This window comes from Ranitomeya imitator, chromosome 5, assembly GCF_032444005.1.
Source record: "Ranitomeya imitator isolate aRanImi1 chromosome 5, aRanImi1.pri, whole genome shotgun sequence".
NCBI lineage: Eukaryota > Metazoa > Chordata > Amphibia > Anura > Dendrobatidae > Ranitomeya > Ranitomeya imitator.
In genome coordinates, this window is record NC_091286.1 from 701,759,885 (window position 1) to 701,787,378 (window position 27,494).

The 27,494-nt window shown below is 56.7% G+C and overlaps 1 protein-coding gene across 18 annotated transcripts in view; it reads left to right on the forward strand.

Annotated features, from left to right (window-relative positions):
• Window positions 1-27,494, forward strand: part of DTNB (dystrobrevin beta) — a 143,992-nt gene that overhangs the window by 106,462 nt on the left and 10,036 nt on the right. For 17 of the 18 annotated variants that reach the window (XM_069728538.1, XM_069728536.1, XM_069728526.1 and 14 more), the window contains 4 exons: window positions 183-270; window positions 2,605-2,690; window positions 11,327-11,440; window positions 11,725-11,821. In XM_069728538.1, the coding sequence (XP_069584639.1) occupies window positions 183-270; window positions 2,605-2,690; window positions 11,327-11,440; window positions 11,725-11,821 (385 nt within the window). Of the gene's footprint in view, window positions 1-182; window positions 271-2,604; window positions 2,691-11,326; window positions 11,441-11,724; window positions 11,822-27,494 lie in introns of those variants that run through there. The other variant, XM_069728539.1, reaches the window with a different exon arrangement.

The following is a 27,494-nucleotide window of genomic DNA, read 5'->3' on the forward strand; positions in this document are numbered from 1 at the left end:
GTCCTCACACCTCCCTGCCGGTGTGTGACCCCACGTGGCTCCTCTGTGGGGGTCTCGTTGGTGCCTTCGGAGGTCTCCTACACTGCATATATGGACTGGCTGAGGGATGATGGGAGTGACGCCTGCTACACAAGACTGTCAGCTGCTGAGGATGATCGGAGTGATTGTGTTTCCATCCGCAGTGTGTTGGACAGCCCCAGTCGGCTAGACGAGGAGCATCGTCTCATCGCTCGATACGCCGCCAGGCTCGCCGCCGAGGCCGGGAACTCTGTGAGTAACTGACCATTACAGTGCGTCGTCTCCATGTGTAGTGACCTTATACTCCAGCCACATCCAGAGCTGCATCGAATGCAAACTTCATCCATGCTGCGTCCTCTATTCTACTGATATTATCATCATGTCTTCTGCTCCAGTCACATCCAGAGCTGCACTCCTAACGCAAAAACCAATACCAGGAGCAGAAAGAAGAGAATTCCCCTAATTACAAAATCGATTAGAACTTAACTTTTAATAATGAATTTCTCTCACGTGACAAGACAAAAATGCGTCAGTAATTAGAGCAACTTAAAAGCCGGCCTCCTCATGTTTCGCCCAGATACGTGCTTCATCAGGGAATGGGGCACCGCGCTCGTGATGAAGCTGCTATTTGGGTGAAACGTGGGGGTCTGTTCTAAATCCTGCATAGTGCTGAACCTTTGGGGTCAATGATGGGTCAGTTTCATACAGCGCCACTGATTGTTGTATTACCCCACCATGGGGGCCGTCCGGCCCTCCGAGCTCAATACCAGCCAGATCAAAGATTTTAGGATGTGATCCTCAGGGAACGACGCACTAATTACTGCCACTTTTAGAGAATTTAATTTATTCTTTATTAAAATTTACATTCTAATCAGTTCGATGATCAACGGGAACCTGGCGGGTTGGAAAACGCTATTAACCTGCAGATATGGGGTTAATCTGCAGGTTATTAGTGTTACAATGCTGCCCTGAACAGGCGGCACCTGGGAGAAAATGATCTTATTTCCTCCTGGGAGCCGCCGGCTGTCAGTCATGGGGCGGAGCACAGAGCGGCTGCAGTCTACACATACAGCACCGCTTCCTATACTCCTGTAAGTACACCCTGGCACTATAATTGACAGCTCGTACACCCTGGCACTATGATTGACAGCTCGTACGTCCTGGCACTATGACTGACAGCTTGTACACCCTGGCACTATGATTGACAGCTCGTACACCCTGGCACTATGATTGACAGCTCGTACGTCCTGGCACTATGACTGACAGCTCGTACGCCCTGGCGCTATGATTGACAGCTCGTACACCCTGGCACTATGACTGACAGCTCGTACACCCTGGCACTATGACTGACAGCTTGTACGCCCTGGCACTATGATTGACAGCTCGTACGCCCTGGCACTATGATTGACAGCTCGTACTGCCTGGCACTATGATTGACAGCTCGTACTGCCTGGCACTATGATTGACAGCTCGTACGCCCTGGCACTATGATTGACAGCTCGTACACCCTGGCACTATGATTGACAGCTCGTACGTCCTGGCGCTTTGATTGACAGCTCGTACTGCCTGGCACTATGATTGACAGCTCGTACACCCTGGCACTATGATTGACAGCTCGTACGTCCTGGCGCTATGATTGACAGCTCGTACTGCCTGGCACTATGATTGACAGCTCGTACGCCCTGGCACTATGATTGACAGCTCGTATGCCCTGGCGCTATGATTGACAGCTCGTATGCCCTGGGGCTATGATTGACAGCTCGTACGCCCTGGCCTTTGATTGACAGCTCGTACGCCCTGGCACTATGATTGACAGCTCGTACGCCCTGGCACTATGATTGACAGCTCGTACGCCCTGGCACTATGATTGACAGCTCGTACGCCCTGGCACTATGATTGACAGCTCGTACTCCCTGGCACTATGATTGACAGCTCGTACTCCCTGGCACTATGATTGACAGCTCGTACTCCCTGGCACTATGATTGACAGCTCGTACTCCCTAGCGCTATGATTGACAGCTCGTACGCCCTGGCACTATGATTGACAGCTCGTACTCCCTGGCACTATGATTGACAGCTCGTACTCCCTCACTCTATGATTGACAGCTCGTACTCCCTGGCACTATGATTGACAGCTCGTACTCCCTGGCGCTATGATTGACAGCTCGTACTCCCTGGCGCTATGATTGACAGCTCGTACTCCCTGGCACTATGATTGACAGCTCGTACTCCCTCACTCTATGATTGACAGCTCGTACTGCCTGGCACTATGATTGACAGCTCACATCTTTGCAGAGATGGCGGTTATTCATAGTGCCAAAGCGTGCTGATAGCAGTTTAGTGACTGACAGCCAGCAATTCCCCGATGGAATCAAGATCATTTTCTCCCAGAAGCCTCACGTTCAGTACTGCAGCTCAACAGCATTATAATGCTGTGCTATTAACCTGTAGCTTAACCCCATATCTGCAGCATTACCGTGCTATCTGACCTGACAGGTTCTCTTTAGAATGAGACTTTAGAATAGATTTGTATCTGCAGCTCTGGAAGTGACTAGAGGATCAGCCATGTAATTCTCTACTCCACAGCCGCGACCACCCACTGAGCCCAGCTTTAACTTCGATGCCAACAAACAGCAGCGACAGCTGATTGCTGAGCTGGAGAACAAGAACAGGTGAGAGCGGCACAGGGGTTGAGCGGAGAACAGGTGAGAATGGCACGGGGGGTGAGCGGAGTACAGGCGAGAGTGGCACGGTTGGTGAATGTAGAACAGATGAGAGTGGCACGGGGGTGAGCGGAGAAGGCGAGAGTGGCACGGGGGTGAGCAGAGAACAGGTGAGAGTGGCACGGGGGGTGAGCGGAGTACAGGCGAGAGTGGCACGGTTGGTGAATGTAGAACAGATGAGAGTGGCACGGGGGTGAGCGGAGAAGGCGAGAGTGGCACGGGGGTGAGCGGAGAACAGGTGAGAGTGGCACGGGGGTGAGCGGAGAACAGGTGAGAGTGGCACGGGTGAGCGGAGAACAGGTGAGAGTGGCACGGGGTGAGCGGAGAACAGGTGAGAGTGGCACGGGGGTGAGCGGAGAACAGGTGAGAGTGGCACGGGGGTGAGCGGAGAACAGGTGAGAGTGGCAGAGGAGGGAGTGAGCGGAGAACAGGCGAGAGTGGCACGGGGGGTAAGCGGAGAACAGGTGAGAGTGGCACGGGGGGTGAGCGGAGAACAGGCGAGAGTTGCACGGGGGTGAGCGGAGAACAGGTGAGAGTGGCACGGGGGGTGAGCGGAGAACAGGTGAGAGTGGCACGGGGGTGAGTGGAGAACAGGTGAGAGTGGCACAGGAGGGAGTGAGCGGAGAACAGGTGAGAGTGGCATGGGGGTTGAGCAGAGAACAGGTGAGTGGCACGGGGGTAAGCAGAGAACAGGTGAGAGTGGCACGGGGGGTGAGCGGAGAACAGGTGAGAGTGGTACGGGGGGTGAGCGGAGAACAGGCGAGAGTGGCACGGTTGGTGAATGTAGAACAGATGAGAGTGGCACGGGGGTGAGCGGAGAAGGCGAGAGTGGCACGGGGGTGAGCGGAGAACAGGTGAGAGTGGCACGGGGGTGAGCGGTGAACAGGTGAGAGTGGCACGGTTGGTGAATGTAGAACAGATGAGAGTGGCACGGGGGTGAGCGGAGAAGGCGAGAGTGGCACGGGGGTTAGCGGAGTACAGGCGAGAGTGGCACGGGGGTGAGCGGAGAACAGGCGAGAGTGGCACGGGGGGTGAGCGGAGAACAGGCGAGAGTGGCACGGGGTGAGCGGAGAAGGCGAGAGTGGCACGGTTGGTGAATGTAGAACAGTTGAGAGCCGCATGGTGCGTGGGCGGAGAACAGGCAAGAGTGGCACAGGGGTGAGCGGAGTACAGGCGAGAGTGGCACGGGGGGTGAGCAGAGAACAAGCTACAGCCGCACGGGGATGAGCGGAGAACAGGCGAAATCCGCACGGGGGTGAGCGGAGAACAGGTGACAGCCGCACGCGGGTGAGCGGAGAACGGGCAAAAGCCGCACGGGGGTGAGCAGAGAACAGACTAGAGCCGCACAGGGGTGAGCGGGGAATAGACGAGAGCCGCACGGGGGTGAGCGGAGAATAGGGGAGAGCCACACGGGGGCAGAGATTGCAAGTGGGGACAGCTCCAGGGTGGGAGCAGACTGCTGGTGGTTGGTGAGGAGCAGCCCCGGTGAGGGAGCAGACAGAGGTGGCCACAAGAAGACAACTGAATGGGGCAACCTGGGAGAGGGAGCAGGCGAAGTGGCCCCGGGGTGGGAGCAGACTACAAGTGGGGGTGGCCCCATGGAGGGAGCAGACTGCAGGCGGGGGTGGCCCCAGGGAGGGAGCAGACTGCGGGCAGGCACCAGGGAGGAAGCAGACTGCAGGCGGAGGTGGCCCCAGGGAGGGAGCAGACTGCAGGCGGAGGTGGCCCCAGGGAGGGAGCAGACTGCAGGCGGAGGTGGCCCCAGGGAGGGAGCAGACTGCAGGCGGGGGTGGCCCCAGGGAGGGAGCAGACTGCAGGCGGGGGTGGCCCCAGGGAGGGAGCAGACTGCAGGCGGGGGTGGCCCCAGGGAGGGAGCAGACTGCAGGCGGGGGTAGCCCCAGGAAGGGAGAAGACTGCAGGCGGGGGTGGCCCCAGGGAGGGAGCAGACTGCAGGCGGGGGTGGCCCCAGGGAGGGAGCAGACTGCAGGCGGGGGTGGCCCCAGGGAGGGAGAAGACTGCAGGCGGGGGTGGCCCCAGGGAGGGAGCAGACTGCAGGCGGAGGTGGCCCCAGGGAGGGAGCAGACTGCAGGTGGGGGTGGCCCCAGGGAGGGAGCTGACTGCGGGCAGGCACCAGGGACGGAGCAGACTGCAGGCGGAGGTGGCCCCTGGGAGAGAGCAGACTGCAGGCGGGAGTGGCCCCAGGGAGGGAGCAGTCTGCAGGCGGGGGTGGCCCCAGGGAGGGAGCAGACTGCAGGCGGGGGTGGCACCAGTGAAGGAGCAGACTGCAGGCGGAGGTGACCCCAGGGAGGGAGCAGACTGCAGGCGGACGTGGCCCCAGGGAGGGAGCAGACTGCAGGCGGAGGTGACCCCAGGGAGGGAGCAAACTGCAGGCGGAGGTGGCCCCAGGGAGGGAGCAGACTGCAGGCGGAGGTGGCCCCAGGGAGGGAGCAGACTGCAGGCGGGGGTGGCTGCAGGGAGGGAGCAGACTGCATGCGGGAGTGGCCCCAGGGAGGGAGCAGACTGCAGGCGGGGGTGGCTGCAGGGAGGGAGCAGACTGCATGCGGGAGTGGCCCCAGGGAGGGAGCAGACTGCAGGCGGGGGTGGCCCCAGGGAGGGAGCAGACTGCAGGCGGGGGTGGCCCCAGGGAGGGAGCAGACTGCAGGCGGAGGTGGCCCCAGGGAGGGAGCAGACTGCAGGTGGAGGTGGCCCCAGGGAGGGAGCAGACTGCAGGCGGGAGTGGCCCCAGGGAAGGAGCAGACTGCATGCGGGGGTGGTCCCAGGGAGGGAGCAGACTGTAGGCGGAGGTGGCCCCAGGGAGGGAGCAGACTGCAGGCGGGGGTGGCCCCAGGGAGGGAGCAGACTGCAGGCGGGGGTGGCCCCGGGGAGGGAGCAGACTGTAGGCGGGGGAGGTCCCAGGGAGGGAGCAGACTGCAGGCGGGGTTGGCCCCAGGGAGGAAGCAGACTGCAGGCGGGGTTGGCCCCAGGGAGGGAGCAGACTGCAGGCGGGGTTGGCCCTAGGGAAGGAGCAGACTACAGGCAGAGGTGGCCCCAGGGAGGGAGCAGACTGCAGGCAGGCCCCAGGGAGGGAGCAGTCTGCAGGCAGAAGTGGCCCCAGGGAGGGAGCAGACTACAGGCGGGGGTGGCCCCAAGGAGGGAGCAGACTGCAGGCGGGGTTGGCCCCAGGGGGGGAGCAGACTAGAGGCGAAGGTGGCCCCAGGGAGGGAGCAGACTGCAGGCGGGGTTGGTCCCAGGGAGGGAGCAGACTGCAGGCGGAGGTGGCCCCAGGGAGGGAGCAGACTGCAGGCGGGGGTGGCTGCAGGGAGGGAGCAGACTGCATGCGGGAGTGGCCCCAGGGAGGGAGCAGACTGCAGGCGGGGGTGGCTGCAGGGAGGGAGCAGACTGCATGCGGGAGTGGCCCCAGGGAGGGAGCAGACTGCAGGCGGGGGTGGCCCCAGGGAGGGAGCAGACTGCAGGCGGGGGTGGCCCCAGGGAGGGAGCAGACTGCAGGCGGAGGTGGCCCCAGGGAGGGAGCAGACTGCAGGTGGAGGTGGCCCCAGGGAGGGAGCAGACTGCAGGCGGGAGTGGCCCCAGGGAAGGAGCAGACTGCATGCGGGGGTGGTCCCAGGGAGGGAGCAGACTGTAGGCGGAGGTGGCCCCAGGGAGGGAGCAGACTGCAGGTGGGGGTGGCCCCAGGGAGGGAGCAGACTGCAGGCGGGGGTGGCCCCGGGGAGGGAGCAGACTGTAGGCGGGGGTGGTCCCAGGGAGGGAGCAGACTGCAGGCGGGGTTGGCCCCAGGGAGGAAGCAGACTGCAGGCGGGGGTGGCCCCAGGGATAGAGCAGACTGTAGGCGGGGGTGGCCCCAGGGAGAGAGCAGACTGCAGGCGGGGGTGGCCCCAGGGAGGGAGCAGACTGCAGGCGGGGGTGGCCCCAGGGAGGGAGCAGACTGCAGGCGGAGGTGGCCCCAGGGAGGGAGCAGACTGCAGGTGGAGGTGGCCCCAGGGAGGGAGCAGACTGCAGGTGGGAGTGGCCCCAGGGAAGGAGCAGACTGCATGCGGGGGTGGTCCCAGGGAGGGAGCAGACTGTAGGCGGAGGTGGCCCCAGGGAGGGAGCAGACTTCAGGCGGGGGTGGCCCCAGGGAGGGAGCAGACTGCAGGCGGGGGTGGCCCCGGGGAGGGAGCAGACTGTAGGCGGGGGTGGTCCCAGGGAGGGAGCAGACTGCAGGCGGGGTTGGCCCCAGGGAGGAAGCAGACTGCAGGCGGGGGTGGCCCCAGGGATAGAGCAGACTGTAGGCGGGGGAGGTCCCAGGGAGGGAGCAGACTGCAGGCGGGGTTGGCCCCAGGGAGGAAGCAGACTGCAGGCGGGGTTGGCCCCAGGGAGGGAGCAGAATGCAGGCGGGGTTGGCCCTAGGGAAGGAGCAGACTACAGGCAGAGGTGGCCCCAGGGAGGGAGCAGACTGCAGGCAGGCCCCAGGGAGGGAGCAGTCTGCAGGCAGAGGTGGCCCCAGGGAGGGAGCAGACTACAGGCGGGGGTGGCCCCAAGGAGGGAGCAGACTGCAGGCGGGGTTGGCCCCAGGGGGGGAGCAGACTAGAGGCGAAGGTGGCCCCAGGGAGGGAGCAGACTGCAGGCGGGGTTGGTCCCAGGGAGGGAGCAGACTGCAGGCGGAGGTGGCCCCAGGGAGGGAGCAGACTGCAGGCGGGGGTGGCTGCAGGGAGGGAGCAGACTGCATGCGGGAGTGGCCCCAGGGAGGGAGCAGACTGCAGGCGGGGGTGGCTGCAGGGAGGGAGCAGACTGCATGCGGGAGTGGCCCCAGGGAGGGAGCAGACTGCAGGCGGGGGTGGCTGCAGGGAGGGAGCAGACTGCATGCGGGAGTGGCCCCAGGGAGGGAGCAGACTGCAGGCGGATGTGGCCCCAGGGAGGGAGCAGACTGCAGGTGGAGGTGGCCCCAGGGAGGGAGCAGACTGCAGGCGGGAGTGGCCCCAGGTAAGGAGCAGACTGCAGGCGGGGGTGGTCCCAGGGAGGGAGCAGACTGTAGGTGGAGGTGGCCCCAGGGAGGGAGCAGACTGCAGGTGGGGGTGGCCCCAGGGAGGGAGCAGACTGCAGGCGGGGGTGGCCCCGGGGAGGGAGCAGACTGTAGGCGGGGGTGGTCCCAGGGAGGGAGCAGACTGCAGGCGGGGTTGGCCCCAGGGAGGAAGCAGACTGCAGGCGGGGGTAGCCCCAGGGATAGAGCAGACTGTAGGCGGGGGTGGTCCCAGGGAGGGAGCAGACTGCAGGCGGGGTTGGCCCCAGGGAGGAAGCAGACTGCAGGCGAGGTTGGCCCTAGGGAAGGAGCAGACTACAGGCAGAGGTGGCCCCAGGGAGGGAGCAGACTGCGGGCAGGCCCCAGGGAGGGAGCAGTCTGCAGGCAGAGGTTGCCCCAGGGAGGGAGCAGACTACAGGCGGGGGTGGCCCCAAGGAGGGAGCAGACTGCAGGCGGGGTTGGCCCCAGGGAGGGAGCAGACTACAGGCGGGGGTGGCCCCAAGGAGGGAGCAGACTGCAGGCGGGGTTGGCCCCAGGGAGGGAGCAGACTGCAGGCGGGGTTGGCCCTAGGGAGGGAGCAGACTACAGGCAGAGGTGGCCCCAGGGAGGGAGCAGACTGCGGGCAGGCCCCAGGGAGGGAGCAGTCTGCAGGCAGAGGTGGCCCCAGGGAGGGAGCAGACTACAGGCGAGGGTGGCCCCAAGGAGGGAGCAGACTGCAGGCGGGGTTGGCCCCAGGGAGGGAGCAGACTACAGGCGGGGGTGGCCCCAAGGAGGGAGCAGACTGCAGGCGGGGTTGGCCCCAGGGGGGGAGCAGACTAGAGGCGAAGGTGGCCCCAGGGAGGGAGCAGACTGCAGGCGGGGTTGGTCCCAGGGAGGGAGCAGACTGCAGGCGGAGGTGGCCCCAGGGAGGGAGCAGACTGCAGGCGGGGGTGGCTGCAGGGAGGGAGCAGACTGCATGCGGGAGTGGCCCCAGGGAGGGAGCAGACTGCAGGCGGGGGTGGCTGCAGGGAGGGAGCAGACTGCATGCGGGAGTGGCCCCAGGGAGGGAGCAGACTGCAGGCGGGGGTGGCCCCAGGGAGGGAGCAGACTGCAGGCGGGGGTGGCCCCGGGGAGGGAGCAGACTGTAGGCGGGGGTGGTCCCAGGGAGGGAGCAGACTGCAGGCGGGGTTGGCCCCAGGGAGGAAGCAGACTGCAGGCGGGGGTGGCCCCAGGGATAGAGCAGACTGTAGGCGGGGGTGGTCCCAGGGAGGGAGCAGACTGCAGGCGGGGGTGGCCCCGGGGAGGGAGCAGACTGTAGGCGGGGGTGGTCCCAGGGAGGGAGCAGACTGCAGGCGGGGGTGGCCCCAGGGAGGAAGCAGACTGCAGGCGGGGGTGGCCCCAGGGATAGAGCAGACTGTAGGCGGGGGTGGTCCCAGGGAGGGAGCAGACTGCAGGCGGGGTTGGCCCCAGGGAGGGAGCAGACTGCAGGCGGGGTTGGCCCTAGGGAAGGAGCAGACTACAGGCAGAGGTGGCCCCAGGGAGGGAGCAGACTGCGGGCAGGCCCCAGGGAGGGAGCAGTCTGCAGGCAGAGGTGGCCCCAGGGAGGGAGCAGACTACAGGCGGGGGTGGCCCCAAGGAGGGAGCAGACTGCAGGCGGGGTTGGCCCCAGGGAGGGAGCAGACTACAGGCGGGGGTGGCCCCAAGGAGGGAGCAGACTGCAGGCGGGGTTGGCCCCAGGGGGGGAGCAGACTAGAGGCGAAGGTGGCCCCAGGGAGGGAGCAGACTGCAGGCAGGGTTGGTCCCAGGGAGGGAGCAGACTGCAGGCGGGGTTGGTCCCAGGGAGGGAGCAGACTGCCGGCGGAGGTGGCCCCAGGGAGGGAGCAGACTGCAGGCGGAGGTGGCCCCAGGGAGGGAGCAGTCTGCAGGCAGAGGTGTCCCCAGGGAGGGAGCAGACTGCAGGCGGAGGTGGCCCCAGGGAGGGAGCAGTCTGCAGGCGGGGGTGGCCCCAGGGAGGGAGCAGACTGCAGGCGGAGGTGGCCCCAGGGAGGGAGCAGTCTGCAGGCAGAGGTGGCCCCAGGGAGGGAGCAGACTGCAGGCGGAGGTGGCCCCAGGGAGGGAGCAGACTGCAGGCGGAGGTGGCCCCAGGGAGGGAGCAGTCTGCAGGCAGAGGTGACCCAGGGAGGGAGCAGGCTGCAGGCAGAGGTGGCCCCAGGGAGGGAGCAGACTGCAGGCGGAGGTGGCCCCAGGGAGGGAGCAGTCTGCAGGCAGCGGTGGCCCCAGGGAGGGAGCAGACTGCAGGTGGGGGTGGCCCCAGGGAGGGAGCAGACTGCAGGCGGGGGTGGCCCCGGGGAGGGAGCAGACTGTAGGCGGGGGTGGTCCCAGGGAGGGAGCAGACTGCAGGCGGGGTTGGCCCCAGGGAGGAAGCAGACTGCAGGCGGGGGTGGCCCCAGGGATAGAGCAGACTGTAGGCGGGGGTGGTCCCAGGGAGGGAGCAGACTGCAGGCGGGGTTGGCCCCAGGGAGGAAGCAGACTGCAGGCGGGGTTGGCCCCAGGGAGGGAGCAGACTGCAGGCGGGGTTGGCCCTAGGGAAGGAGCAGACTACAGGCAGAGGTGGCCCCAGGGAGGGAGCAGACTGCGGGCAGGCCCCAGGGAGGGAGCAGTCTGCAGGCAGAGGTGGCCCCTGGGAGGGAGCAGACTACAGGCGGGGGTGGCCCCAAGGAGGGAGCAGACTGCAGGCGGGGTTGGCCCCAGGGAGGGAGCAGACTACAGGCGGGGGTGGCCCCAAGGAGGGAGCAGACTGCAGGCGGGGTTGGCCCCAGGGGGGGAGCAGACTAGAGGCGAAGGTGGCCCCAGGGAGGGAGCAGACTGCAGGCGGGGTTGGTCCCAGGGAGGGAGCAGACTGCAGGCGGGGTTGGTCCCAGGGAGGGAGCAGACTGCAGGCGGAGGTGGCCCCAGGGAGGGAGCAGACTGCAGGCGGAGGTGGCCCCAGGGAGGGAGCAGTCTGCAGGCAGAGGTGGCCCCAGGGAGGGAGCAGACTGCAGGCGGAGGTGGCCCCAGGGAGGGAGCAGTCTGCAGGCGGGGGTGGCCCCAGGGAGGGAGCAGACTGCAGGCGGGGGTGGCCCCAGGGAGGGAGCAGTCTGCAGGCAGAGGTGGCCCCAGGGAGGGAGCAGACTGCAGGCGGAGGTGGCCCCAGGGAGGGAGCAGTCTGCAGGCGGGGGTGGCCCCAGGGAGGGAGCAGACTGCAGGCGGGGGTGGCCCCAGGGAGGGAGCAGTCTGCAGGCAGAGGTGGCCCCAGGGAGGGAGCAGACTGCAGGCGGAGGTGGCCCCAGGGAGGGAGCAGTCTGCAGGCAGAGGTGGCCCCAGGGAGTGAGCAGACTGCAGGCGGGGACTAGGAGCAGCCTCTGTTAGGGAGCAGACTGCAGGCAGAGGTGACCCCAAAAAGGGACCACGCAGGAGCAGCCCGACAGAGGGAGCCGGCGAAGTTGCCCCGTGGATGGAGCAGGAGGAGGATTGTGACCGTACAATCCGCGTGTGGACAGGGCTCTGCGGGGGGTGGCGGCTTTGCTGAGTAATGGATGTCTCATTACAGGGAGATCCTGCAGGAGATTCAGCGGCTGCGCCTGGAGCACGAGCAGGCGTCACAGCCCACCCCCGAGAAAGCGCAGCAGAACCCCACCCTGCTGGCCGAGCTGAGGCTGCTCCGGTGAGTGGGAGAGGGGCACTGTCACCTGCAAGCCCCGCACCTACCGCTTCATTTTATTTGTAGCCATGCCCCTTTTCTTCAATGGGAGGGACTTGCATTAACCCATTATTTGTCTATTAGCCTTATATAGATAGAAAGCGATTAACCACTTATCTGTCACCACATATATCTGAGCATATGATCTCGGAGGCTGATATCTGTGGCCCGATGATCTATTAACTCCTGCCATGCCCCAACCTCAGCAGTGTCAGCCTCCAGCACTAACGTGTCCGTCCTGTCCGCAGGCAGAGGAAGGATGAGCTGGAGCAGAGAATGTCCGCTCTGCAGGAGAGCCGGCGGGAGCTCATGGTGCAGCTGGAGGGGCTGATGAAGCTGCTGAAGGTAAGGACCCTCCGCACCCGAATATCACGTCACATGACAGTCGGCGGTGATTACATCACAGCGCGGGGGCGGAGTCAGCCGGTGTTTAGGATGAGGGCAACGCCCACTAGGACCGACCCTGATAAATGAGGGAATCCATGGCATACAGTGATGGGGACGGGCCGCAGGCGGCACTGGGGGGCCTCCGGTCTGGCCAGCGGGGGCTGAGGACTCGCACCGAGGATGTATCTTGGCTCAAACTATTTTCTACATCTGCAGAATGATAACCTACGGCCACCCGAGCCCCCGACTGCAGTGCATCATGGTCCAGATTACATGTATGTGACATATGAATGTCCTGCAGCGGATTTATCCTGTATCTCGTATATAATGGGGTCCCTGATGTGCATACACATCATATCTGCTCCCACTGGATATGACACAGTGCAGGCGCGGCTGGGGTCATGTACCCTCTGTAGTGTGCGCTGGATCCCTGCCTCCGTCATACACTGCCCTGGGGGTCTCACATCAGGTATGAGATGGTGCTTCCACCTCTGATCCCGGAGATGTCACCGCGTCCCCTGGTATATGGCGCTCTACCTCTGTATACACTCTGGTCACACACTGCCCCCTGGTGCCGGCAGATTCTTTACATGATCCTGTGTCTAGCAGTATATAGATCATATATTGTACAGTGCATACAAACTAGATCCAGTGATTCCACAACAGATTCCCTAATTGTACCAGTTATGTACAGCACATCCTGCATCGTGTGATCTGCTCCTCCTCCTCTCGTTATGTACATCCTGCATCATACGATCTGCTTCTCCTCCTCTCGTTATGTACATCCTGCATCATACGATCTGCTCCTCCTCCTCTCGTTATGTACATCCTGCATCGTGTGATCTGCTCCTCCTCCTCTCGTTATGTACATCCTGCATCATGTGATCTGCTCCTCCTCCTCTCGTTATGTACATCCTGCATCGTACGATCTGCTCCTCCTCCTCTCGTTATGTACATCCTGCATCATACGATCTGCTCCTCCTCCTCTCGTTATGTACATCCTGCATCGTACGATCTGCTCCTCCTCTCGTTATGTACATCCCACATCGTACGATCTGCTCCTCCTCTCGTTATGTACATCCTGCATCGTACGATCTGCTCCTCCTCCTCTCGTTATGTACATCCTGCATTGTACGATCTGCTCCTCCTCCTCTCGTTATGTACATTCTGCATCGTACGATCTGCTCCTCCTCTCGTTATGTACATCCCACATCGTACGATCTGCTCCTCCTCTCGTTATGTACATCCTGCATCGTGTGATCTGCTCCTCCTCTCGTTATGTACATCCTGCATCATACGATCTGCTCCTCCTCCTCTCGTTATGTACATCCTGCATCATACGATCTGCTCCTCCTCCTCTCGTTATGTACATCCTGCATCGTGCGATCTGCTCCTCCTCTCATTATGTACATCCCACATCGTACGATCTGCTCCTCCTCTCGTTATGTACATCCTGCATCGTACGATCTGCTCCTCCTTTTCTCGTTATGTACATCCTGCATCGTACGATCTGCTCCTCCTTTTCTCGTTATGTACATCCTGCATCGTACGATCTCTTCCTTCTCCTCTCGTTATGTACATCCTGCATCGTACGATCTCCTCCTCCTCTCGTTATGTACATCCTGCATCGTACGATCTGCTCCTCCTTTTCTCGTTATGTACATCCTGCATCGTGCGATCTCTTCCTTCTCCTCTCGTTATGTACATCCTGCATCGTACGATCTCCTCCTCCTCTTGTTATGTACATCCTGCATTGTACGATCTCCTCCTCTCGTTATGTACATCCTGCATCGTACGATCTGCTCCTCCTCCTCTCGTTATGTACATCCTGCATCGTACGATCTCCTCCTCCTCTCGTTATGTACATCCTGCATCGTACGATCTGCTCCTCCTTTTCTCGTTATGTACATCCTGCATCGTGCGATCTCTTCCTTCTCCTCTCGTTATGTACATCCTGCATCGTACGATCTGCTCCTCCTCCTCTCGTTATGTACATCCTGCATCGTACGATCTGCTCCTCCTCTCGTTATGTACATCCTGCATTGTACGATCTCCTCCTCTCGTTATGTACATCCTGCATCGTACGATCTGCTCCTCCTCTCGTTATGTACATCCTGCATCGTGCGATCTGCTCCTCCTCCTCTCGTTATGTACATCCTGCATCATACAATCTCCTCCTTCTCCTCCTCTCGTTATGTACATCCTGCATCGTACGATCTGCTCCTCCTCCTCTCGTTATGTACATCCTGCATCGTGCGATCTGCTCCTCCTCCTCTCGTTATGTACATCCTGCATCATACAATCTCCTCCTTCTCCTCCTCTCGTTATGTACATCCTGCATCGTACGATCTGCTCCTCCTCCTCTCGTTATGTACATCCTGCATCGTGCGATCTGCTCCTCCTCCTCTCGTTATGTACATCCTGCATCGTACGATCTGCTCCTCCTCCTCTCGTTATGTACATCCTGCATCGTACAATCTGCTCCTCCTCCTCTCGTTATGTACATCCTGCATCATACGATCTGCTCCTCCTCCTCTCATTATGTACATCCTGCATCGTGCGATCTGCTCCTCCTCTCGTTATGTACATCCTGCATCGTACGATCTGCTCCTCCTCCTCTCGTTATGTACATCCTGCATCGTACGATCTGCTCCTCCTCCTCTCGTTATGTACATCCTGCATCGTACGATCTGCTCCTCCTCCTCTCGTTATGTACATCCTGCATCGTACGATCTGCTCCTCCTCCTCTCGTTATGTACATCCTGCATCGTGCGATCTGCTCCTCCTCCTCTCATTATGTACATCCTGCATCGTACGATCTGCTCCTCCTCCTCTCGTTATTTACATCCTGCATCGTACGATCTGCTCCTCCTCTCGTTATGTACATCCTGCATCGTACGATCTGCTCCTCCTCCTCTCGTTATTTACATCCTGCATCGTACGATCTGCTCCTCCTCCTCTCGTTATGTACATCCCGCATAGTTCTGTGATCTGCTCCTCACCCGATCCCATTATTATGAGGTTGTGTGATCTGCTCCACACCAGATATCTTTATTCTCCTGTCTTGTGATTTGCCCCACACCCCATCCCATCTTTATGAGTTTGTGTGATCTCCTCCACACCAGATCTCTTCATTCTCATGTCCTGTGATCTGCTCCACACCAGATCCCCTTATTCTCTTGTCCTGTGATATGCCTCACACCCGATCCCATCTTTGAGGCTGTGTGATCTGCTCCACACCAGATCTCCTTATTCTCCTGTCCTGTGATCTGCTCCACACTTGATCCCATCATTATGAGGTTGTGTGATCTGCTCCACACCAGATCCCCTTATTCTCCTGTCCTGTGATCTGCTCCACATTTGATCCCATCATTATGAGGTTGTGTGATCTGCTCCACACCAGATCCCCTTATTCTCCTGTCCTGTGATCTGCTCCACATTTGATCCCATCATTATGAGGTTGTGTGATCTGCTCCACACCAGATCCCCTTATTCTCCTGTCCTGTGATCTGCTCCACACTTGATCCCATCATTATGAGGTTGTGTGATCTGCTCCACACCAGATCCCCTTATTCTCCTGTCCTGTGATCTGCTCCACATTTGATCCCATCATTATGAGGTTGTGTGATCTGCTCCACACCAGATCCCCTTATTCTCCTGTCCTGTGATCTGCTCCACACTTGATCCCATCATTATGAGGTTGTGTGATCTGCTCTACACCAGATCCCCTTATTCTCCTTTCCTGTGATCTGCTCCACACTTGATCCCATCATTATGAGGTTGTGTGATCTGCTCCACCCAGGGGAAAATATGTGTAAGTGGGTTGAGAGCTGGCTCAGGGATAGGAAACAAAGGGTGGTTATTAATGGAGCACACTCAGACTGGGTCGCGGTTAGCAGTGGGGTACCACAGGGGTCAGTATTGGGCCCTCTTCTTTTTAACATATTTATTAATGACCTTGTAGGGGGCATTCAGAGCAGAATTTCAATATTTGCAGATGACACTAAACTCTGCAGGGTAATCAATACAGAGGAGGACAATTTTATATTACAGGATGATTTATGTAAACTAGAAGCTTGGGCTGATAAATGGCAAATGAGCTTTAATGGGGATAAATGTAAGGTCATGCACTTGGGTAGAAGTAATAAGATGTATAATTATGTGCTTAATTCTAAAACTCTGGGCAAAACCGTCAATGAAAAAGACCTGGGTGTATGGGTGGATGACAAACTCATATTCAGGGGCCAGTGTCAGGCAGCGGCTACAAAGGCAAATAAAATAATGGGATGCATTAAAAGAGGCATAGATGCTCATGAGGAGAACATAATTTTACCTCTATACAAGTCACTAGTTTGACCACACTTAGAATACTGTGCACAGTTCTGGTCTCCGGTGTATAAGAAAGACATAGCTGAACTGGAGCGGGTGCAGAGAAGAGCGACCAAGGTTATTAGAGGACTGGGGGGTCTGCAATACCAAGATAGGTTATCACACTGGGGGCTATTTAGTTTGGAAAAACGAAGACTAAGGGGTGATCTTATGTTAATGTATAAATATATGAGGGGACAGTACAAAGACCTTTCTGATGATCTTTTTAATCATAGACCTGAGACAGGGACAAGGGGGCATCCTCTACGTCTGGAGGAAAAAAGGTTTAAGCCTAATAACAGACACGGATTCTTTACTGTAAGAGCAGTGAGACTATGGAACTCTCTGCCGTATGATGTTGTAATGAGTGATTCATTACTTACATTTAAGAGGGGACTGGATACCTTTCTGGAAAAGTATAATGTTACAGGGTATATACACTAGATTCCTTGATAGGGCGTTGATCCAGGGAACTAGTCTGATTGCCGTATGTGGAGTCGGGAAGGAATTTTTTTCCCCAATGTGGAACTTACTCTTTGCCACATGGGTTTTTTTGCCTTCCTCTGGATCAACATGTTAGGGCATGTTAGGTTAGGCTATGTGTTGAACTATATGGACTTATAGTCTTCCTTCAACCTTAATAACTATGTTACACCAGATCCCCTCATTCTCCTGTCCTGTGATCTGCTCCACACTTGATCCCAGCATTATGAGGTTGTGTGATCTGCTCCACACCAGATCCTCTTATTCTCCTGTCCTGTGATCTGCTCCACACCAGATCCCCTCATTCTCCTGTCCTGTGATCCGCTCCACACCAGATTCCCTCATTCTACTGTCTTGTGATCCGCTCCACACCAGATCCCCTCATTCTCCTGTCCTGTGATCTGCTCCACACTTGATCCCAGCATTATGAGGTTGTGTGATCTGCTCCACACCAGATCCTCTTATTCTCCTGTCCTGTGATCTGCTCCACACCAGATCCCCTCATTCTCCTGTCCTGTGATCCGCTCCACACCAGATTCCCTCATTCTACTGTCTTGTGATCCGCTCCACACCCGATCCCCTTATTGTCCTTTCCTGTGATCTGCTCCACACCAGATCTCCTCATTCTCCTGTCCTGTGATCCGCTCCACACCAGATCCCCTCATTCTCTGTCATGTGATCTGCTCCACACCAGATCCTCTTATTGTCCTGTCCTGTGATCCGCTCCACACCAGATCCCCTCATTCTCCTGTCCTGTGATCCGCTCCACACCAGATCCCCTTATTTTCCTGTCCTGTGATCCGCTCCACACCAGATCCCCTCATTCTCCTGTCCTTTGATCCGCTCCACACCAGATCCCTTCATTCTCCTGTCCTGTGATCTGCTCCACACCAGATCCCCTTATTCTTCGGTCCTGTGATCTGCTCCACACCAGATCCCCTTATTCTTCGGTCCTGTGATCTGCTCCACACCAGATCCCCTTATTCTCCTGTCCTGTGATCTGCTCCACACCAGATCCCCTTATTCTCCTGTCCTGTGATCTGCTCCACACCGGATCCCCTTATTCTCCTGTCCTGTGATCTGCTCCACACCGGATCCCCTTATTCTCCTGTCATGTGATCTGCTCCACACCAGATCCCCTTATTATCCTGTCCTGTGATCCGCTTCACACCAGATCCCCTTATTCTCCTGTCCTGTGATCTGCTGCACTCCAGATCCCCTTATTCTCCTGTCCTATGATCTGCTCCTCACCAGATCCCCTTATTCTCCTGTCCTGTGATCTGCTCCACACCAGATCCCCTCATTCTCCTGCCCTGTGATCCACTCCACACCAGATCCCCTTATTCTCCTGTCCTGCGATCTGCTCCACACCAGATCCCCTTATTCTCCTGTCCTGTGATCCGCTCCACACCAGATCCCCTCCTTCTTCTGTCCTGTGATCTGCTCCACACCAGATCCCCTTATTCTCCTGTCCTGTGATCCGCTCCACACCAGATCCCCTCCTTCTTCTGTCCTGTGATCTGCTCCACACCAGATCTCCTTATTCTCCTGTCCTGTGATCTGCTCCACACCAGATCTCCTTATTCTCCTGTCCTGCGATCTGCTCCACACCAGATCTCCTTATTCTCCTGTCCTGTGATCCGCTCCACACCAGATCCCCTTATTCTCCTGTCCTGTGATCCGCTTCACACCAGATCCCCTTATTCTCCTGTCCTGTGATCTGCTGCACTCCAGATCCCCTTATTCTCCTGTCCTATGATCTGCTCCTCACCAGATCCCCTTATTCTCCTGTCCTGTGATCTGCTCCACACCAGATCCCCTCATTCTCCTGCCCTGTGATCCACTCCACACCAGATCCCCTTATTCTCCTGTCCTGTGATCCGCTCCACACCAGATCCCCTCCTTCTTCTGTCCTGTGATCTGCTCCACACCAGATCCCCTCCTTCTCCTGTCCTGTGATCCGCTCCACACCAGATCCCCTCATTCTCCTGTGACCTGCCCCCCATTGTTGTACCCCGCAGGCGGTGATCTGGTTTCGCCTCTGTGACACTGATTGTGTTTGTTCTTTGTTGCCGCAGGAGGAGGAGCAGAAGCCGGCAGTAAGTGACCGCATGCCCCGCGCCAGTGCTGCCGCCGGCTGTGCTCTGCACGTGACTACACTGACACCCCGCATGCGCCGCAGCCCAGCACGCTTTATATCCTACTCCGGTCACATCCAAAGCCTCCTCCTCTCAGGTGCATTGTGGGAGCTGCAGCCAGCGTGCTGTACATTACAGGGTTACAGCAGGCAGCAGACGTACGAATGCAGCTCTGGATGTGACTAGAGCCTTTCTCCTAATCTCCAATAGTATGGCGCTGCCTGGCACTGCTAATGAGGGGCTCTGCTGCCCGGGGGCTGCTCTGCTGCCGGGGGGCTGCGCTGACCTTCCTCTGCCGTATTTGTGGGTGCAGTCTGGGGGCTGACGGCCAATATGGCAGCGAGAACCGGTCCTTACCTTGCGTCCCTACTTCTCAGCACGTCGGATTTTGCACCATTTTCACGTCAGTGCAGCCTGCAGTGTAAAGCATGGAGGTTTCCTCTCCAGTGCTCTTGGCTTTGCTCTGTGATCCAAGACATGGCCACAGCAACCAGAAAGAAAACCTCCATACTTTACCCTGCAGGCTGCATCCGCAGAATTGGAAAAATGCTGCACAATATCCTGCTTTATTTCCCCAAGAGAGAGACTAGCGGGATTTCCAGAGCACTGGGTGCCGGATTATAGGAATTGTCTAAGGCAGTGAATATATCGAGGGTCATATTTAGAAGCGCCTCCGTCCTGCCCCAATGACAAAGGAGCGTAACCCTCCATGCTTTACACTGCTGGCTCCACTCCCATGAACGGAGGAACAGACTTTAGGGCCCTTTTCAGATTTTATCCATCAATATAAGAAACGCCTCAGAGAAGACGAGGCCCCGGGAGCTGCGGAGGGGAGCGTGAGCGCGCCACGTGGCACCGGGGACACCTGGCAGGACGGGCCACCAACAGCTGCAACTGTGGAGGTGAAGGTGGATGTCCGGCCGGTGATCCGGGGACCTGCCGAAAGAATAATACCGTAAAACATCCGTCATCTGCAGGTCTTCACAGTGCCACCAGGTGGCGCTCCTCACATGTGATCTCATCCTGCAGTGCTGCACAGTTACAGGAGGAAACGTCCATTGTGGAGGCGGCTGTAATGAAGAGGAGCAGACGACTACAGCCGCAATGTTATATTGAGATGCCAGAGAGAGGAAGACTGCCCGATACTCCTCATACCATAGAGAGGAGGACTGCCCGGTCATCATTATACCATAGAGAGGAGGACTGCCCGGTCATCATTATACCATAGAGAGGAGGACTGCCCGATCATCCTCATACCACAGAGAGGAGGACTCCCCAGTCATCATTATACCATAGAGAGGAGGACTTCCCAGTCATCATCATAGCATAGAGAGGAGGATCCCCAGTCATCATTATACCATAGAGAGGAGGACTGCCCGATACTCCTCATACCATAGAGAGGAGGACTGCCCGGTCATCATCATACCATAGAGAGGAGGACTCCCCAGTCATCATTATACCATAGAGAGGAGGACTGCCCGATACTCCTCATACCATAGAGAGGAGGACTGCCCAGTCATCATCATACCATAGAGAGAAGGACTGCCCGGTCATCATCATACCATAGAGAGGAGGACTCGCCGGTCATCATCATACCATAGAGAGGAGGACCCCCAGTCATCATTATACCATGGAGAGGAGGGACTGCCCGGTCATCATTATAGCATAGAGAGGAGGACTGCCCGGTCATCATCATACCATAGAGAGGAGGACTCCCCGGTCGTTATCATCATACCATAGAGAGGAGGGCTCCCCGGTCATCATCATACCATAGAGAGGAGGACTCCCAGGTCATCATCATACCATAGAGAGAAGGACCCCCAGTCATCATTATACCATGGGGATGAGGGACTGCCCGGTCATCATTATACCATAGAGAGAAGGACTCCCCAGTCATCATTATACCATAGAGAGGAGGACTCCTCGTTCATCATAATACCATAGAGAGGAGGACTCATCGATCATCATTATACCATAGAGAGGAGGACTCGTCGATCATCATTATACCATAGAGAGGAGGACTCATCGATCATCATTATACCATAGAGAGGAGGACTCCTCGATCATCATAATACCATAGAGAGGAGGACTCATCGATCATCATTATACCATAGAGAGGAGGACTCGTCGATCATCATTATACCATAGAGAGGAGGACTCCCTGGTCATCATTATGCTATAGACAGGAGGACCCCCCAGTCATCATCATATCATAGAGAGGAGGACTGCCTGATCATCATTATACTATATAGAGGAGGACTCCCTGGTAATCATTATTCCATAGAGAGGACTCCCCAGTCATCACTATACCATAGAGAGGAGGACTCCCCGGTCATCTTCATACTATAGAAAGAGGGACTCTCCCATCATCCTCATACCATAGAGAGGAGGACTCATCGATCATCCTTATACCGTACAGTGGAGGACTCCCCGGTCATCCTTCCTCCCCTCCTTATACCGTCCAGTGGAGGATCCCTCGGTCATCCTTCCTTCCCTCCATAAACCGTACAGTGGAGGACTCTCCAGTCATCCTTCCTTCCCTCCTTATACCGTACAGTGGAGGATCCCCCGGTCATCCTTCCTTCCCTCCATAAACCGTACAGTGGAGGACTCCCCGGTCATCCTTCCTTCCCTCCTTATACCGTACAGTGGAGGATCCCTCGGTCATCCTTCCTTCCCTCCATAAACCGTACAGTGAAGGACTCTCCGGTTATCCTTCCTTCCCTCCTTATACCGTACAGTGGAGGACCCCCGGTCATCCTTCCTTCCCTCCTTATACCGTACAGTGGAGGACCCTCCCCGGTCATCCTTCCTTCCATCCTTATACCGTACAGTGGAGGATCCCCGGTCATCCTTCCTTCCCTCCTTATACCGTACAGTGGAGGATCCCCGGTCATCCTTCCTTCCCTCCTTATACTGTACAGTGGAGGATCCCCCGGTCATCCTTCCTTCCCTCCTTATACCGTACAGTGGAGGACCCTCCCCGGTCATCCTTCCTTCCCTCCTTATACCGTACAGTGGAGGATCCCCGGTCATCCTTCCTTCCCTCCTTATACCGTACAGTGGAGGATCCCCGGTCATCCTTCCTTCCCTCCTTATACTGTACAGTGGAGGATCCCCCGGTCATCCTTCCTTCCCTCCTCATACCGTACAATGAAGTACTCTCCGGTTATCCTTCCTTCCCTCCTTATACCGTACAGTGGAGGACCCCTGGTCATCTTTCCTTCCCTCCTTATACCGTACAGTGGAGGACCCCCGGTCGTCCTTCCTTCCCTCCTCATACCGTACAGTGAAGGACCCCCGGTCATCTTTCCTTCCTTCCTCATACTGTACAGTGGAGGACCCCCGGTCATCTTTCCTTCCCTCGTTATACCGTACAGTGGAGGACCCCCAGTCATCTTTCCTTCCCTCCTTATACCGTACAGTGGAGGACCCCCGGTCATCCTTCCTTCCCTCCTCATACCGTACAGTGAAGGACCCCCGGTCATCTTTCCTTCGTTCCTCATACCGTACAGTGGAGGATCCCTCGGTCATCCTTCCTTCCCTCCTTATACAGTACAGTGGAGGACTCCCCGGTCATCCTTCCTTCCCTCCTTATACAGTACAGTGGAGGATCCCTCGGTCATCCTTCCTTCCCTCCTTATACAGTACAGTGGAGGACTCCCCGGTCATCCTTCCTTCCCTCCTTATACAGTACAGTGGAGGATCCCTCGGTCATCCTTCCTTCCCTCCTTATACAGTACAGAGGAGGATCCCTCGGTCATCCTTCCTTCCCTCCTTATACCGTACAGTGGAGGATCCCTCAGTCATCCTTCCTTCCTTCCTTATACAGTACAGTGGAGGATCCCCGGTCATCCTTCCTTCCCTCCTTATACCGTACAGTGGAGGACCCCCGGTCATCATTCCTTCCCTCCTTATACCATACAGTGGAGGACTCCCCGGTCATCCTTCCTTCCCTCCATAAACCGTACAGTGGAGGACTCCCCGGTCATCCTTCCTTCCCTCCTTATACCGTACAGTGGAGGACTCCCCGGTCATCCTTCCTTCCCTCCTTATACCGTACAGTGGAGGATCCCTCGGTCATCCTTCCTTCCCTCCATAAACCGTACAGTGAAGGACTCTCCGGTTATCCTTCCTTCCCTCCTTATACTGTACAGTGGAGGATCCCCCGGTTATCCTTCCTTCCCTCCTTATATCGTACAGTGGAGGATCCCCGGTCATCCTTCCTTCCCTCCTCATACTTTACAGTGAAGGACTCCCCGATCATCTTTCCTTCCCTCCATAAACCGTACAGTGAAGGACTCCCCGGTCATCTTTCCTTCCCTCCTTATACCGTACAGTGGAGGATCCCCCGGTCATCCTTCCTTCCCTCCTCATACTTTACAGTGAAGGACTCCCCGATCATCTTTCCTTCCCTCCATAAACCGTACAGTGAAGGACCCCCGGTCATTCTTCCTTCCCTCCTCATACCGTACAGTGGAGGACCCCCGGTCATCTTTCCTTCCCTCGTTATACCGTACAGTGGAGGACCCCCAGTCATCTTTCCTTCCCTCCTTATACCGTACAGTGGAGGACCCCCGGTCATCTTTCCTTCCTTTCTTATACCGTACAGTGGAGGACTCCCCGGTCATCCTTCCTTCCCTCCTCATACCGTACAGTGAAGGACCCCGGTTATCCTTCCCTCCTTATACCGTACAGTGGAGGATCCTCCGGTCATCCTTCCTTCCCTCCTCATACTTTACAGTGAAGGACTCCCCGGTCATCTTTCCTTCCCTCCTTATACCGTACAGTGGAGGATCCCCCGGTCATCCTTCCTTCCCTCCTCATACTTTACAGTGAAGGCCTCCCCGATCATCTTTCTTTCCCTCCTTATACCGTACAGTGGAGGATCCCCGGTCATCCTTCCTTCCCTCCTCATACTTTACAGTGAAGGACTCCCCGGTCATCTTTCCTTCCCTCCTTATACCGTACAGTGGAGGATCCCCCGGTCATCCTTCCTTCCCTCCTCATACTTTACAGTGAAGGACTCCCCGATCATCTTTCCTTCCCTCCATAAACCGTACAGTGAAGGACTCCCCGGTCATCTTTCCTTCCCTCCTCATACCGTACAGTGAAGGACCCCCGGTCATTCTGCCTTCCCTCCTCATACCGTACAGTGGAGGACCCCCGGTCATCTTTCCTTCCCTCGTTATACCGTACAGTGGAGGACCCCCAGTCATCTTTCCTTCCCTCCTTATACCGTACAGTGGAGGACCCCCGGTCATCCTTCCTTCCCTCCTCATACCGTACAGTGAAGGACCCCCGGTCATCTTTCCTTCGTTCCTCATACCGTACAGTGGAGGACCCCCGGTCATCTTTCCTTCCTTTCTTATACCATACAGTGGAGGACTCTCCGGTCATCCTTCCTTCCCTCCTCATACCGTACAGTGAAGGAGCCCCGGTCATCTTTCTTTCCTTCCTCATACCGTACAGTGGAGGACTCCCCGGTCATCCTTCCTTCCCTCCTTATACCGTACAGTGCATGTACATCCTGCATCGTACAATCTGCTCCTCCTCCTCTCGTTATGTACATCCTGCATCATACGATCTGCTCCTCCTCCTCTCATTATGTACATCCTGCATCGTGCGATCTGCTCCTCCTCTCGTTATGTACATCCTGCATCGTACGATCTGCTCCTCCTCCTCTCGTTATGTACATCCTGCATCGTACGATCTGCTCCTCCTCCTCTCGTTATGTACATCCTGCATCGTACGATCTGCTCCTCCTCCTCTCGTTATGTACATCCTGCATCGTACGATCTGCTCCTCCTCCTCTCGTTATGTACATCCTGCATCGTGCGATCTGCTCCTCCTCCTCTCATTATGTACATCCTGCATCGTACGATCTGCTCCTCCTCCTCTCGTTATTTACATCCTGCATCGTACGATCTGCTCCTCCTCTCGTTATGTACATCCTGCATCGTACGATCTGCTCCTCCTCCTCTCGTTATTTACATCCTGCATCGTACGATCTGCTCCTCCTCCTCTCGTTATGTACATCCCGCATAGTTCTGTGATCTGCTCCTCACCCGATCCCATTATTATGAGGTTGTGTGATCTGCTCCACACCAGATATCTTTATTCTCCTGTCTTGTGATTTGCCCCACACCCGATCCCATCTTTATGAGTTTGTGTGATCTCCTCCACACCAGATCTCTTCATTCTCATGTCCTGTGATCTGCTCCACACCAGATCCCCTTATTCTCTTGTCCTGTGATATGCCTCACACCCGATCCCATCTTTGAGGCTGTGTGATCTGCTCCACACCAGATCTCCTTATTCTCCTGTCCTGTGATCTGCTCCACACTTGATCCCATCATTATGAGGTTGTGTGATCTGCTCCACACCAGATCCCCTTATTCTCCTGTCCTGTGATCTGCTCCACATTTGATCCCATCATTATGAGGTTGTGTGATCTGCTCCACACCAGATCCCCTTATTCTCCTGTCCTGTGATCTGCTCCACACTTGATCCCATCATTATGAGGTTGTGTGATCTGCTCTACACCAGATCCCCTTATTCTCCTTTCCTGTGATCTGCTCCACACTTGATCCCATCATTATGAGGTTGTGTGATCTGCTCCACCCAGGGGAAAATATGTGTAAGTGGGTTGAGAGCTGGCTCAGGGATAGGAAACAAAGGGTGGTTATTAATGGAGCACACTCAGACTGGGTCGCGGTTAGCAGTGGGGTACCACAGGGGTCAGTATTGGGCCCTCTTCTTTTTAACATATTTATTAATGACCTTGTGGGGGGCATTCAGAGCAGAATTTCAATATTTGCAGATGACACTAAACTCTGCAGGGTAATCAATACAGAGGAGGACAATTTTATATTACAGGATGATTTATGTAAACTAGAAGCTTGGGCTGATAAATGGCAAATGAGCTTTAATGGGGATAAATGTAAGGTCATGCACTTGGGTAGAAGTAATAAGATGTATAATTATGTGCTTAATTCTAAAACTCTGGGCAAAACCGTCAATGAAAAAGACCTGGGTGTATGGGTGGATGACAAACTCATATTCAGGGGCCAGTGTCAGGCAGCGGCTACAAAGGCAAATAAAATAATGGGATGCATTAAAAGAGGCATAGATGCTCATGAGGAGAACATAATTTTACCTCTATACAAGTCACTAGTTTGACCACACTTAGAATACTGTGCACAGTTCTGGTCTCCGGTGTATAAGAAAGACATAGCTGAACTGGAGCGGGTGCAGAGAAGAGCGACCAAGGTTATTAGAGGACTGGGGGGTCTGCAATACCAAGATAGGTTATCACACTGGGGGCTATTTAGTTTGGAAAAACGAAGACTAAGGGGTGATCTTATGTTAATGTATAAATATATGAGGGGACAGTACAAAGACCTTTCTGATGATCTTTTTAATCATAGACCTGAGACAGGGACAAGGGGGCATCCTCTACGTCTGGAGGAAAAAAGGTTTAAGCCTAATAACAGACACGGATTCTTTACTGTAAGAGCAGTGAGACTATGGAACTCTCTGCCGTATGATGTTGTAATGAGTGATTCATTACTTACATTTAAGAGGGGACTGGATACCTTTCTGGAAAAGTATAATGTTACAGGGTATATACACTAGATTCCTTGATAGGGCGTTGATCCAGGGAACTAGTCTGATTGCCGTATGTGGAGTCGGGAAGGAATTTTTTTCCCCAATGTGGAACTTACTCTTTGCCACATGGGTTTTTTTGCCTTCCTCTGGATCAACATGTTAGGGCATGTTAGGTTAGGCTATGTGTTGAACTATATGGACTTATAGTCTTCCTTCAACCTTAATAACTATGTTACACCAGATCCCCTCATTCTCCTGTCCTGTGATCTGCTCCACACTTGATCCCAGCATTATGAGGTTGTGTGATCTGCTCCACACCAGATCCTCTTATTCTCCTGTCCTGTGATCTGCTCCACACCAGATCCCCTCATTCTCCTGTCCTGTGATCCGCTCCACACCAGATTCCCTCATTCTACTGTCTTGTGATCCGCTCCACACCAGATCCCCTCATTCTCCTGTCCTGTGATCTGCTCCACACTTGATCCCAGCATTATGAGGTTGTGTGATCTGCTCCACACCAGATCCTCTTATTCTCCTGTCCTGTGATCTGCTCCACACCAGATCCCCTCATTCTCCTGTCCTGTGATCCGCTCCACACCAGATTCCCTCATTCTACTGTCTTGTGATCCGCTCCACACCCGATCCCCTTATTGTCCTTTCCTGTGATCTGCTCCACACCAGATCTCCTCATTCTCCTGTCCTGTGATCCGCTCCACACCAGATCCCCTCATTCTCTGTCATGTGATCTGCTCCACACCAGATCCTCTTATTGTCCTGTCCTGTGATCCGCTCCACACCAGATCCCCTCATTCTCCTGTCCTGTGATCCGCTCCACACCAGATCCCCTTATTTTCCTGTCCTGTGATCCGCTCCACACCAGATCCCCTCATTCTCCTGTCCTTTGATCCGCTCCACACCAGATCCCTTCATTCTCCTGTCCTGTGATCTGCTCCACACCAGATCCCCTTATTCTTCGGTCCTGTGATCTGCTCCACACCAGATCCCCTTATTCTTCGGTCCTGTGATCTGCT